General features: G+C 40.9%; 1 protein-coding gene across 1 annotated transcript in view; it reads right to left on the bottom strand.

Moving 5' to 3' along the window:
• Positions 1 to 4,233: 4,233 nt before the first annotated feature.
• The window catches only part of SNRNP40 (small nuclear ribonucleoprotein U5 subunit 40), a 38,139-nt gene continuing 27,951 nt past the window's right edge, over positions 4,234 to 14,421 (bottom strand). The window contains exons 7-10 of the mRNA XM_004465730.3: positions 12,258 to 12,340; positions 8,998 to 9,059; positions 5,402 to 5,505; positions 4,234 to 4,735 (exon numbers count right to left, since the gene is read on the bottom strand). Of these exons, the coding sequence (XP_004465787.1) occupies positions 4,686 to 4,735; positions 5,402 to 5,505; positions 8,998 to 9,059; positions 12,258 to 12,340 (299 nt within the window). The 3' untranslated portion in view covers positions 4,234 to 4,685. The remainder of the gene's footprint in view (positions 4,736 to 5,401; positions 5,506 to 8,997; positions 9,060 to 12,257; positions 12,341 to 14,421) is intronic.

The following is a 14,421-nucleotide window of genomic DNA, read 5'->3' as shown; positions in this document are numbered from 1 at the left end:
TTCTGCCCCATACTCCCTAGTCTGTGAACCCCAAAAGAAGCTGACTCAGACATCTCTGTATTCTCAGAGCCGAGCACAGGACTTGCCACAGAGGGGTGTTAATAAAATGTTCCCCAAATAAGCAAAACAATGTACCAAGTCCTAGGTCTGCCACTAACTTGATATGCTCCTTGATAGGAGCTTTGGAAAACTATACCCTCAGAGCCTAGGTTTCTCTTTCTGTAAAATGAGGTTGGACTAGATGACCTAAAGACCTACCAGGGCCCTTTTAGCTCCAGCACCTTTGGATGCTATTTTTGGGGCTTTGAAGGAAGGTCAGAGGCCTTTTTTCTACACAAAGCCCCACAGTCCCACCAGGCAGAGATGAATGCAGTGGATCAACCCCTGCTCTCTGGCTAAGCAATTAATAGCTTTAGCTCAGACATGGACTTTGGGAGAAGTGTTCTGAAGCTCACATGGAGCATGTGTAAGTTTTCTTGACAGCCAAGGAATGGCAGGAGAAGTCAATTTGCCTTGATGTTGTCTTCTGCAGCTATAGTTACAGCCATGACCAATATCAGTGTCCTCAGCTGCGTCACAAATTGGAATCACCTACGGAAGTTTTAAAAAATACTGATGCTTGGAAAGCGGCTGTGATTCAATTAGTTGGGCTCCTGTCTACCATATGGGAGGCCCTGGGTTCACGTCCCATGAACCCTGTTCGCCTCCTTGTGAAGGCAGGCTCACCTGTGCGCTGCGGAGAGCTGCCAGCCCACAAGCACAGTGAAGAGCCAACTCAGCAAGGCGACGCAACAAAAAAAGGGAGACAAGTAAAAACACAGAGAGCCCACAGTGATTGGACACAGAGAGCAGACAGCAAGCAAGCCGTGGGGGGGGGGGGGGCGGGCAGGAATGAATTAAAAAAAATACATAAATACAGAAGAACGCACAGTGAATGGACACAGAGAGAAGACAGCAAGCAAGTCACAAGGTGGGGGGAGAGGAATAATTTTAAAAAAATACTGATGCTTATTCCGGAGATCCTGATTTAACTCGTCAGAAATATGGCCTAATCGTCATCTCAACAGTGGCACAATTGACATCTTGGAGGAGCGAATTCATAGAGCATTGCAGGCTTCTACCCACTAGATGCCAGTAGCACCCCTCTTCCCCCCTAAGCTAGGACAATTGCCCAAGGTTGGGAACCACTGTTCCACAAGACTGAAGTTAAAGAATAATTCAAGAGTCCAGGTGGGTTGAGAGGCAAGTGAGGAAGAGAAGTTGAAGCCTGGAAAGGAGGTAAGCTCAGTAACCAAGGCTCAGGTAACCTGGGCCTTGAGGCAGAGAAAACACCCAGTGTTTTCTCAGAGAAGGATCTTTTTCTCTCTCTTTTGTTTCTCATTCACCCATCTTAAGATATTAATATTAACAAGTAGCAGACTCTAGGTCAATCAGTGAGAAGCAATACTCTAGTTTTGCTGTGACGAAGTAAAGCCAACTTCTAACCTGTCTTTTCTAGCCAGTAACTAGACTTCAATCCTGGCAACAACTATTCTTGTCTCGAGCAACTCTTTGTATTATTGGTTTCCTTGGAACAGTACAGTGGTCTGGAAAACTGGATGACTTCCTCTGTTTCGTCCTTGTACAACTCCATGAGGCCCATGGAGATCTCCAGGGATTAGCTTCTCCCACCTGAGGGAGCAGGTGAAGGAAGACAGCACCAATTTGTGTTTTGATGGGCTAGCTTGTAGATAAACTGTTTAGGGGTTTAGAACTAGATGGGATCAGGGTTACAGGCTAGGGGAAAAATATATATCAGGGAGGCCAAAACCCACATAGAAAAATGACCTGAAAATCCAGCTATTCAACAATTCAGCCTACAAAACTCAACTACCCTGTGAAATTTGGCTCTGTTAAGTGCCAACAGTATTAAGTGCTAGAGGCTGTGGAAGTCATAAAGGGAAATTAACTGAAAACCAGAGATGCCATTACTCATTCGGGAGCAATCTATCTCTCCCAAAGTGAGAATACAATTTGCACTCTCTGGGGATGTTTTATACTCAAATTTTTATTTCCCAGGCTCAGGACCTCTATTCCCTTTAAATTCTAAGTGGTGCTGCTATTTCCTGCTAATGGCTCCTACCCAACCTTTTGAAGAAGGCACTTGGGAGGACTGAAGAGGCTGAGGTTAGAGGAAAGCCCTCACAATCTCCAGGGCCTTGGTTCTTCCCAGTTACTGCCAATGTCTCAAGGGCTTGGCAGGCTTTTAAAAGTGCAGTGTCAAGGTTCAAGCCTTGTCTGTTTCATCAAGTCAAGAATGATGGGGGTGGTTGGAGAGGAGAATTAATTTTGAGGTTTGTGGACATGGTGTTTAAGAGATTAGGGAAGAGCGGATGTAGCGCAAGTGGTTGAGTGCCTGCTTCCCACCTACAAGGTCCCGGGGTTCAATCTCCTGCACCTTGTTTAAAAAAAAAATCGAGGAGTCATTTGTGAAAGTGTTGGAATGGGAAACACAGCTTGCATGCTGTCTGCAGCCAAATCTCTCCTGGTTAAAGGAATGGCCATACATATAATTGTTCAGGCTAGAAATCTGAGACCCACCTCTCCCTTTGGAGATCCCATTTTGCTCTGTATATTAAAGCTCTGAGCAGTCCTACAGTAATGATACCAGTTTTACTTTAAATCAGTCTTTCCCAAATTTGAGCATGGAATCTTTATTATCCCAAATATTTCATAACATACCTGGAAGTGTTATGTGGGATACACTTTAGGAAACCTCAACCTATAGCATCAAGTGCATGAAGTACAAGCTCTTCAGGATTTGGCCACTAATCAATTCAACTTTACTGTTGCTTCCCTCCTCTAACCATGCTGAAATTCTCTGGGCTCGTGAAATGTACCACGCTGTTTCTTGGAATGAACATGTTCTCTGTCTACCTGGCAAAGTCTGATCATTTTTCAAGTCCCAGCGTAAGCATAATCACATAATCTGTGAAGTTTCCTTAATTCTCACAGGCATAATAAATTGTTTCCTCCTGTGTTCCCAGGGTACTTTGTTCAAACTTCATTCACTGTACTAAAAGTAATTGGTTTGACAGCTTTACCATCCTGCTGGTTCCTCTATTAATGAGTTAAATAAATCTTCGACAAGCACCCACTTAAAAAAAAAAAGTAATTGATTTGAGATGGTCTTTTTTATTGGTCTGTGCATTTCCTGAGATGGCAAGGACAGGACCTTATTTATCTCTGTCCCTGGCAACCACTATCATACCTGCCACATAATAAGGGTTGGTGTATTTACCAAATTCCAGAGTAATACATTCTGTCTTTTACAACTCAACAATACGATTCAGGTTTGTGAACTAAAAGCATAAAACCAAATATGTCCAGAATAGGTTGTAGGGGAGAAGACCTCTTATTTCTGAGAGGTGATTCAGAAAAGATACACTCTACTCCCCAGTGCCAGATGGGATTCCCTCTTTGTGTTGGTTACCCAGTGATCCAGAGAGAAAGTAAACTTAGAGGAGAGAAGGCTGCTGATGGAATTTCTTAACGTTCCTGCCAGTTTATGCTAAGATAGAGGAATAAAACAATCATAGTTTCAGAAAATGCCATGGTCTGGCTCCACCTATACTCAAACTCCTTTTGAAATTGAGTTGACAGAATTCCAGCCAATTTCATTTTTACCAGGTGAGACTGCCCCACATCTGCCCACTACAGCAACCTTGAATGTAGGAACTGCTGCTCAGAAAAGTGCTTCTGGTAGGAGGCAAAGTAGCCATAAACTCTGTTCATTAAAGATCATAGGCAAGAACATAAGACCCCGGTTATTTTAGAACTTATCACCTCTTGGCTGCACCTCTTCTAGTAGGACAAGAAGTATTTGTTACTTATAATTATTATTATTTTTAAAGATTTGTTTTACTTATTTATTCCCCTGACGCCCCCGTGTTGTTTGTGCGTGCTGTCTGTTGTCAGCTCTGTGTGGTGGTGCAGGCCAGCTTGCCTTCACCCCAGAAATCAAACCCAGGGCCTCCCATATGGTAGACAGCAGCTTAAGCCACATCTGCTTCCCTATAGTTACTCTGTTTGTTATTTTCATGGGGGTAAATCTAAAAACATAGAAAAGGGAAATCCCAAGAAGACAGATTCTCAGAATTTTAACTGGATTGTATCTCTTGGCCACAAGTCCTTGCTCTGATTTACAGTAATTAAGCATGGAAGAAAAAAACCAATAAATCCAATCCACACAACTCTTGTAAAAAGGCATCTATTTGGCTTTTAATACAAAAAACTCAGAGAAATAAAAAGACAGTATCATACAAGCCAGTTATTGAATCAAAACCAACCAACCAACCAACCAAAAAAAGTCAATAAATTTCAGTCACATTCTGTCTTCAGTCTGGATTAGCAAATAGGAAACTAAAAACCAACCAATGTCCGTCCCTTTGAAGTTCTATTAAAAAAAAAAAAAAAAGATAAAGTCCCTGAAATCTGGCAGGCAGTTTTCTGAGGCCACTGGTAGCTTGCCTAATATCCTGGTGAAATGGGATTCATGTGTGTTGTTGGAAGATGGCCATCTCCTGCTCTGTTTCTTGCTAGTAATGGTCTTCATCTGAAATGAGGATGTTGGCCTGGGCACCATTCAATGCCACATGTGCAGTCTAAGGTCTCAAGGTCAAGGTGCCTTGGAGTCTTCCACATCTTCACTGAATCTCCCCCATATACAGTCTCTTGTCACTTGATGCTGAGAGAACTGAGGTGAAAAGAACAGAGAAGATAATGAAGGTTCAAGGACACTTGGTGTTCAAGGGTTCTTGTGTCAAGAACAAATTTTGGTATAGAAGAGCAATTGGGTTTAGCTTGAATTCCCCTACTCTGAAATACCAGTAGCCTGGTTTTTCAATCCAAGCCCTCTTGAAGCCATGAGGATGACTATGCTATGGGAAACAGATCATCAGGCATTTCTAATGTCCTTTATCAGTCAGCCCTGAGGAAAAAACTGCCTCAAGTCATTCTAAGAGAGGAACCGATGTTTGCATGAGTCATTTTCAAAATATGCTAAAGTTTCATGTTCTCCTTAAATTCAAGCCCCTTATTTTGTTTAGCTAGTCAATAAAATTTAAGTTAATCTGTAATTTATACCTGAATATTAAAAAGCATCATTCTTCTACCCAAATGGATCACTGAAGTGTATATCTGAAGCAAGTAAACAGAAAAACTAACTAATCTCCCTTTGAGATGGAGAAAAAAATGGAATGCAGTTGTTACTCTCATCATTTAGGACAACAATGGTGAGACTGTAGTTGAGTCTGCGTGGAAACTTCCATAAAAAAGATGTCTATCTCTGCCTCCATACTCCCAGGGGTCCTCTGGGGAGATTTCCATAGCTTCCCTCTCCCCATAGTCAGGACAGACTTACTGATGGGTTCATCGGGGTGGAAAGCCACTTCATTGATGGAGCCAGCATGGCCAGGCAGCTTATAAAGAATCCTCCTGCTTGTGGTATCCCATACATACACAAACCTACAAGGTACCATGAAAAAAAAACAAAACAAAAGTAAGGCCAACAAAGGCTGAGGGTAGGGCAGAGGCATGGGTTTTTAAAGAAAACGAAGTGAAAATTTATTGACTTCATATTTATTGAGCTGTGCTCTGCTTTTAGAAACTAGGAACACAGAATTTGAGTAAGACATGGACTCTGCCCTTGAGAAACTCAGAGGTATTTTCAAGCACAAACTTCTGAGTTAAGAAAGAATATGGAGAGAAGAAATACAGTTTGTCCTAAAGTTCCCACACTCAAACCTCCTTCAAAGAACATTCTGTATAATTAGGCTATAGTTAACCTCATTTTCATCCAGGAATGTCTTAAAGGCAACCCAACTCATCACAGTTTGGAAGTCTAGGTGGTAGGTCCAGTTGAATTAGCTTAGTATTTTATTCAAAACCATAGAGCTCAGAGAAGGGTCAGGGGATGTGTGATACATAAACCCAAATATTCACATATTCACTTGTGCCAAATCCTGCAGTGAATTCATGGGCAGAAAGAACAAAGAACTCTAGAATGGTAAGGGGCCAACGGAAATCAGCTATTTTAAGCTCTTCGTTTTATAGACAACAAAATTAAAACTAAGGTTCAGTGACTTTTCCAAAGTGATAGTCTATCGGTGCAGTGGCTGAACTAAAATTAGAACTTTGTTTTTAGGAGGTATTGGGGATTGAATCTGGGACCTTGTACATGGGAAACAGGTGCTCAACCACTGAGCTACACCCACTTCCCAAATTAGAACTCTTAATATTGTTGGTAACTTTCAAACAAGAGCTTCTTAATTATGGAGACAATATTGATCTCACAACTTTGTTGAGAGAAATAAATAAGATAACATAAACAAAGTGCCCGGCACAGGCACATGGAATTAATGGTACCAATTGTTATGATGAATAGATTGGTTATCAAAATAGTCATATTAAATCAAAAGGATGAATAAACCACTCATGGCAGAGAGACTGGACAGTATTCCTGTAGTACTGGTAGGACTGATGAAGGGTTAAGTCTGAACATGAGGAGGTAATGTGCAAGCAGAGAAGGGAAATTTGCCAAATCTAGGCCATGCTGAAAAGCAGTTTTCTGAGAAGGACACATTTCCCAGGCACATAAAAGTCAGTAGCACCCCAGATCGCCAAAGGTTTACTTTAAGGTCTTACTCTCATTTAGATGCTAAATTTAGCGGGGTTGCATGTCCTCATCTTATTTTGGCATGGTAACCTTTGGCAGGAACCAGGCCCCTGAAATAGAGCTGCTTGTTGGTGTGGGGCTAACTGGAGAGGTGGCCTGTAAAATCTGATCAACCCCAGCAGGTAGAGAAAATTAGGCTTTTCCTAGACCAAAGCCATGCTTCCATATGTCAAGCTTAAAGGAACGATGGGGAGGGAAGAAGAGGACACTGCAAATCAGAAAGCGCCAATGTTAGAAATCAACTGCTCTTGTCAGAAAAAAATCTTATGCAAATATAATTTAAAGCTTGATTACATAGGAAAGATGCAATATCCCTGCTGAAAATTATGTGAAAATATTTAGAATGGTTCTTACACTATCAGAATGTAAGACATCTTAGTCTATGGATCTCTTTCTTAAGGTGTTTTTAGTACTGTGACAAGTGAAAATTCCTTTGATTTTCTTTTTCTTTTTTTGTGTGTTTTATTTTTATTTTTTTTTAAAGATTAATTTCTCTCCTTCTTCCTCCCAGCCCCATTGTCTGCTCTCTGTGTCCATTTGCTGTGTGTGTTCTTCTGTGTCCGCTTGGATTCTTGTCAGTGGCACCAGGAATCTATGTTTCTTTTTGTTGTGTCATCTTGCCGTGTCAGCTCTCCATGTGTGCGTTGCCACTTCTGGGCAGGCTGCACTTCTTTGGCGTGGGGCGGCTCTCCTTACGGGGTGCACTCCTTGCGCGTGGGGCTCCCCTACGCGGGGGACACCCCTGCGTGGCATGGCACTCCTTGTGCGCATCAGCACTGCGCATGGGCCAGCTCACAACATGGGTCAGAAGGCCCTGGGTTTGAACCCTGGACCTCCCGTGTATAGGCGGACGCTCTATCATTTGAGCCAAATCCGCTTCCCTCCTTTGATTTTCAAGACAGCTCTCTAAATCCTCAGGACTCAAACCATCCATGTCGTACTGTTTAACTGGGACCCTTTTTTACAGAAAATACCTGAGTACTTGTCCATTTTTCCTGGTATAAAACATGTCAGGGAAAAAAAATGCACTTTGGAATCTTCAGGTATGTCAGCTTTGCTCATAAATAGAGGAAAACCATAAAACATGCTGAAAGCCCTGGCTAGCCCAGGAAAGGTTTTCTATTTTTAAGATGGTGCTTGTTTTAGTGGGGTAGCAGGAGAATCTCTAAAGGGAAGAAGGATGGGGTTAAGCTAAAAAAGGCATGGAATTTCCCAATGGGAGCTAAACCCAGGGTTTGCCATCAGAGAGTCTCATCATTCTTTACCATCCCACATATGCAGCACATCAGTCTTGGCAATGCAACATCCCTATTCAACCTCTGACTCCCGCCCAAGTATAGGTCACCATAGACAGAACAAATACAACAGCATCTGACAGAAGAATTCTCTCTCTTTTGTCTATAAATCATCACAGAATGCCCGAGCCAGTTTAAAGTTACATTTAGGAAAGCCTCACAGTCTCTTAATTAAGCTCAGTGTTGAAAAATATGTAGCCCACACACTGCCATGGCACTTATTCCACTGAAACCAGATCTAGCTCTGAATCATCCTCCATATAGGCAGCTGAACCAAAAGGTAAAGTAAAATTTGACTGGCGTTCTTAAGGTAGGAATTCATTCACGTAATATTTACTAAGTGCATAGAATAAGTCAAGCACTGTCGAGCCCTGCCCTTAGTTCAAAGAGATGATTAAAACCTAGTCTCTCAGACTTCTAGGAGCAAATAATTTAGTGAATGTCCCACTATGCTGTCTGACTGTAAAATGTAATAAATGCTATTAAAGGTTAGATGTACTAAGTGTGATTACAGGAAAGAGCAGTTAGGTTATACCCAAGAGGTAGCAGGGAAAGTTTTTAAACATAACATTGAGGTGGTTACTAGAGAGCTACAGGAGTTTGGATTAGGGAAAGTTCCACGTAAGTGAAGCATTCTGGTAATAGTGGGGGAGCTGAGTACTCAATATGCAATTACATAAAGTGACGTATAGCAGAAGAATCTGATACAGATTCTGGAACCAGATCATGAGTCTGAATTTTATTTTTTATGTTAAAGGGAATCCAGAAGAATCAAAGAAATTGTTTACCCCTCAGGTAGAAAATGTATCAAGAGGAAAGAAATGACAGACATGATCTTTAAAGCCTTCATACTGTACATAGCCTCATCTCTTGGGTATAACTATAAGTCTATGTCTATGCTAGCTCTGTATCTGCACTTCATGTATTAAACATGAGAAATACCTGCAAAGCGACATCATTCTTTACCTCATATCCAGTAATCCTTACCTGTCTGCTGAGCCAGCCGCTATTTTGCTTCCATCAGGTGACCAAGAACATCTCAGAAGATTCTGCAATATAAATAAGCAGGAATCCATTGAATACAGCAATTACCAAAACTCCTTTTTGCCAGAGCAAAGAATCACCAAGAGACTTTAAATTCCTTAGAGTTTTAATTATTCTCTCTATGAAGATGATCAGCAATTATCTTATATCTTTGTGGCCCAAAACAGCATACTTTATTTCACCCTGTATAAAAACTAACTAGGGAAGCAGATGAGGCACATCTACCATGTGGGAGGTCCTGGGTTCAGTTTCCAGTGACCCCTAAAGAAGATGAACAAGACAGTGAGCTGATACAACGAAGAGACACAAGGAAACACAAGAGACACAACGAACAGGGAGTGGGGGTGGCTCAAGCCATTGGGTACCTCCCTCCCACATGGGAGATCCCAGGTTTGGTTCCCAGTGCCTTCTAAAAAGAAGATGAGCACACAATGAACAGACACAGAGAGCAGACAGTGCACACAAACAATAAAGAAATAAAGCTTAAAACAACAACAAAACTAACTATAAGCAATGCTACTTTCAATAGAGCTGACCTGGGAATTTGAAAGTTTGGAAAAAATTTCTGTCTCTCAGAACTTGGGCCATAGTACTTACTAAGGGGAAGGATGTAGTTTAATAAGGATGGCTCTAATAGCTCTTCATTGGCATTAAAAGGACAGAAGTATCCAGCTGAGGATGGAATGAAGTCAGAAGTCCTCAGTTTGAAGCCTAGCCCCACCGTTATCTATGTGATTGCCCTCTTCCCTTTGCATCTATTAGTTTTATTTCTGGCTAGAACTGTTTTGATAACAGACAGGATGATACAACAAAAGTGACAAAATGTTAAAAACTGGTAAGCCTGATTTCCCTCTACAGAAACTTTTTTTCCTTTTATAATTGAGATTTTATTGGTTATTTTGAAGATTAGCACACAGACATTATAAACAGTTTGGATACAATTCTTTAGGTACCGAAAACCTAAAAAGCTAAGTAATGGTTTTTCTAAAGTTATTTCAGTGACTTTCCAGCTTAAAATTTGGAGGCAAGTTTTCCTAAAGAGGATATCAAGTACCAGTATCTTCAAATGTTGATAACCTGTTACATCTTTAAGTCCCGTTAATTTGCAATTTAATATACACATACTACACACTCAAAGTTCCGATTTTTCACAGTACATAAAGTTATTAGAAAAACTGGACGATTGTGACCAAGGATATTACAAAGTGCACACATTTCTTATAGGGAGAGCCAAGATGAGGAAGGGTTTAAGAAGCAATTCTAAAAAAACAAAAACAAAAAACAATTCTACTAAAAAACATGGGAATAGAAATAATTTAAAATGTTTAATACATAGTTAATGCATGACTGTGACTCAAATCACCATCTAGTATGGGTTATACTATAGGGTATAAAAACTGTCAATCCCCACAACATGGAATATTAAGTTGATATCCAGGACAGGCAAAGCCTTCCGTAGTTCAATATCTCACTATTTTCTGGTTGTACCAAAAATAAACCAGCAAATGATTTTCCCTCTTAAAAAAAAGCATTTACACTTTAAAAATGGGATGAGGTGGGACTCAAGTTTCCTTTTTTAAAAACGTTGCTTCTTAGAGCTACTAAAAAACTTGCATTTACAAAACAGTTATTAAAATATTCCTTTGGGTTGTACAAAAAGGAGAAACAGGGACCACCGATAAGACATGGTATACAATTAAGTCAGACTAGGTTTCCTTTTCTCCTGCTTCATCAGGGCTAGACTCTCTTCATTTTTAGGTTCTCCACTTTCTGCAGGTAAATCTTTAGTTTCTTGGTAGTCCACTTCAGCTTATTGTCCCTTTACCTCCCTTTTTCCTTTTGGTTAGTTTGTTTCCCATGGCATTTTCTGGCATTGTTTCCACTTTTTGCTGGAGCAGGTTTAGCAGACAGCCTTGCTAACCTTCTCTTGGGGCTCCTACTTGCCTGCTGCTTCGGCCTAGATGACCATCCTTTTGGGCATCTTGGTGGTATTGCAACCTGCAACTGCTGCTCCCTCTGCCCAAGCTGCTGTGACCCCCTTACACTGCCAGAAGCTTTGAACAACTAGCAAGAATTGGCAGAAACATTTTTCTCAAAGTTCCAGAAAACAGTTAAAAGACTGCAGAACAGGGCAAGTGCTGAATCAAGAAAAAGCCTACTTAAAGGCAGTACCCTGGCCTGCTTCCCACACGAGAGGCCTGGGGTTTGGTCCCAGGTGCCTCCTAAAAATAAAAAAAAACGAGTAATAAACAAACAAATGAAAAAACCAACTCAAGGGAGCCGATGTGGCTCACTAGTTGAGTGCCAGCTTCCCATATATAAAGTCCCAGTTCAATTCTCGGCCCTGGTAACTCATGAAAAAAAAAAAAAGTACATCATCCTGCAAGGGATCTAGCAAGGGAGGAGAAAAGTTTCTAAAGGACATTATTGGGACATATGGAAAAACTGGAATATAGACTGTAAACTTTATATCAATGTCAAATTTCTTGGACTGGACAGTTTCTCTTAGGGTGGTTATATAAATGAATATCCTTGTTCTTAGTAAATGTACATGGCAGTTTGATGTTAAAGGAGCATGCTATATACAACCTACACTCAAGTGTTCAGAAAATGGATGGAGAGAGAGACAGAGAGATGGATAGAATGATACCACAAATGTGGTAAAATGTTAAAAGTTAGGGGTAGGGGGTATGTTGGAGTTCTCTGTGTGGGGTTGGATAATTTTTGTAATTTCCTTGCAAGTTTGAAAGTATTTTGAAATAAAAGGCTAGAGAAGGTAAAGCCATTAGAGGATTCATGCTTTCTCAAAATGAGGGAATAAACCAACAAAAAAAAGATGATGCTATATCAAGGATTCCCCAGGATCATGGTGAAGGGAAATCCCAGATTGACAACTGTATACCAGACACACAGAACCACCTCTATTTCCTTCTAATACTTGAATACCATACTTTTTGAAAAATTACTAGACAGTGTCAAACTCTGATAACTATACAATCTGGTGCACTTTTCAGAAGCATAGATGGAAAAAATGGTGATCCAAACAGAAAATAAATAACTTTAAAAAGACCAGTTTTGGTAAACAGTATTACTGCAGTGCAGACCCCTCTTAAGCAAAGCTACTGCTCTCTATCCCTAGTACCATCTTAAATGTCTCTTTGAACAGAAATGGATAGCAAAATTCCTTTCCCATAAGATCTCACCTTTTCAAAGTTGTGCACATTTCCTTGAAATATCTTCACACACCTCTCCTTTGGGGCAAATGGCCGGACATCCCAGACCCGCACTGCAAAACAAATCCAAACAAACCAAAATTGCTATAAGCCAGAGGCCCCCTGGCCACAACTAGTATGTCAATGACAGTGTTAATGACAGTATGTTAATGACAGATGCTGTTTCCTGGATGGAAGAGATCTGAAACAGCACACAAGACCTTGCTACCGGCTAAGGTTCTTTTCTTTTTCTAGTGGGAATGGAATGTATCCAAGTCCCATTACAGTGGCTAATGGCACAGAGGAAACCTGAGGGAGTAGGAAGGGGGAGTGTCAAACATATTGCTGGGGATTTGCAACGGAATGTAGTTGAATTCAACACCAATTTCAGCAAAACATTTCGCAAATGATTCCGGTCTACTCTTTTTGTCAACATCCCACAGAGCCATGATATGACAGTGTAAATACCACTGACAGTATACTGTTTTGATGAATCTATAAAAACCAAATTGACATTTCTTAATTTTGCTTATATGAGCACTTGACAGTCTAAACTTGAACCAAGTCAAATTTAGCAAAAGAGCACTGGTTCTCACCCTGCATTATATAATATGAGTGAGTTTGGATAAATAGTGAGGTTCTTTGTGTTTGGTTTCTTCCTCTGTAAAATGATTAAATGAGATAATGTATATAAAAGGACACTAAAAATTGAGAACAACAATCCTCTATAAGCAGTAGCTACAGCCTTTGTAACTGCAGTTATACCTATCATGGAATTTGAAGTGGTGTTCTTATATTTGTGGGTGAATAAAGTAACAACACTTGAGGTAAGACAGGCATAAAAAGGCAAAGTTATGCCTGAAAATTTGTTACTGAGCTAAGCATACAAGTCAGAAGGTACAGATATTCATTCAACAAATATTTATTGAGCACTCACTGTTAGGCACTGTTTTTATTTTAATAAATGTGAGTGCTTTTTAATTAATTTATTTATTTCTCTCCCATTCCCCTGCCCCAGTTGTCTGCTCTTTGTCTATTTGCTGCATGTTCTTCCATGTCCGCTTCCATTGTTGTATTGTCAGTGGCACCAGGAATCTCTGTCTATTCTTGGTGCGTCATCTTGCTGCATCAGCTCTCTGTGTGTGTGGCCACCACTCCTGGACAGGCTGAACTTTCTTTCGTGCTGGGCGGCTCTCCTTACAGGGCATACTCCTTGCACGTGGGGCTCCCCTACGCGGGGGACACCCCTGCGTGGCACGGCACTCCTTGTGCAACATCAGCACTGCGTGCCGGCCAGCTCCACACAGGTCAAGGAGGCCTGGGGTTTGAACCGCGGACCTCCCATGTGATAGATCGACGTCTTATCCGTTGGGCCAAGTCCACTTCCCAGTGAATGCATTTTATATCCTGACAAGCCTGTGAACTTTTCTACCAGGAGGCATTTCTAAAACTCCCCCAATTGAGGCATATAATCCAAGGAGCCACGTTCCTTTTTCGCTATACTAAACCCATCCTCCCACCTTACAACTGAAAAACCAGTGAAGAAAGGGCCAGTGGGTATGTTTGTGTAAACCCATAATGTTGAGATGTTTTAACAAGGATCTTTTGTCACACCCAATTCTTTTGGAGTGAGGAGGGAAGAAATACTGATAGGATGAGCACAACTGAGTTATCAATAGGTCTTTTTAAAATTATTACTATTTTTCCTTTTTTTTCAATAGGTCTTTTAATTACCCAAGATTGGCGCTCTTTGAAAATGCCTGAGAACTGCCCTGAATGGTATCCTTAGACTCTCACCTTTCTCCATAAATTACAAGAGTTTTTGTATCCTGCTTGAACCATAGTCTTTTATTCATAGCATGCCAGAGTCTTAAAGGTAAAGCCCAATAATCCTATTTTATCAATGTAGAAACTAATGTCCAGAGGGGAAAAATGCTCTGTGCAAAGTTGCTCAGGGACCAGAGAACAGATATGGAATTAGTGGACTGGCTTTTGACCTGGTCTAAAGCTTTTTCCCTCATAATGTGTTGTCCCAATCACCCAGATGGAAACCTATGAGCCTTCCTTGACTCTTTCCTTGGGCCCTCATTTTTCTGTGCACACACTGCTCATTTTTCTATGCACACACTGCTCCCATTCAAAGTCACTTCTTTAG

The sequence above is a fragment of the Dasypus novemcinctus genome, chromosome 9 (assembly GCF_030445035.2).
Source record: "Dasypus novemcinctus isolate mDasNov1 chromosome 9, mDasNov1.1.hap2, whole genome shotgun sequence".
Taxonomy (NCBI): domain Eukaryota; kingdom Metazoa; phylum Chordata; class Mammalia; order Cingulata; family Dasypodidae; genus Dasypus; species Dasypus novemcinctus.
Note: the sequence above shows the minus strand (reverse complement) of the source record. Positions and strands in the feature narration are given on the sequence as shown.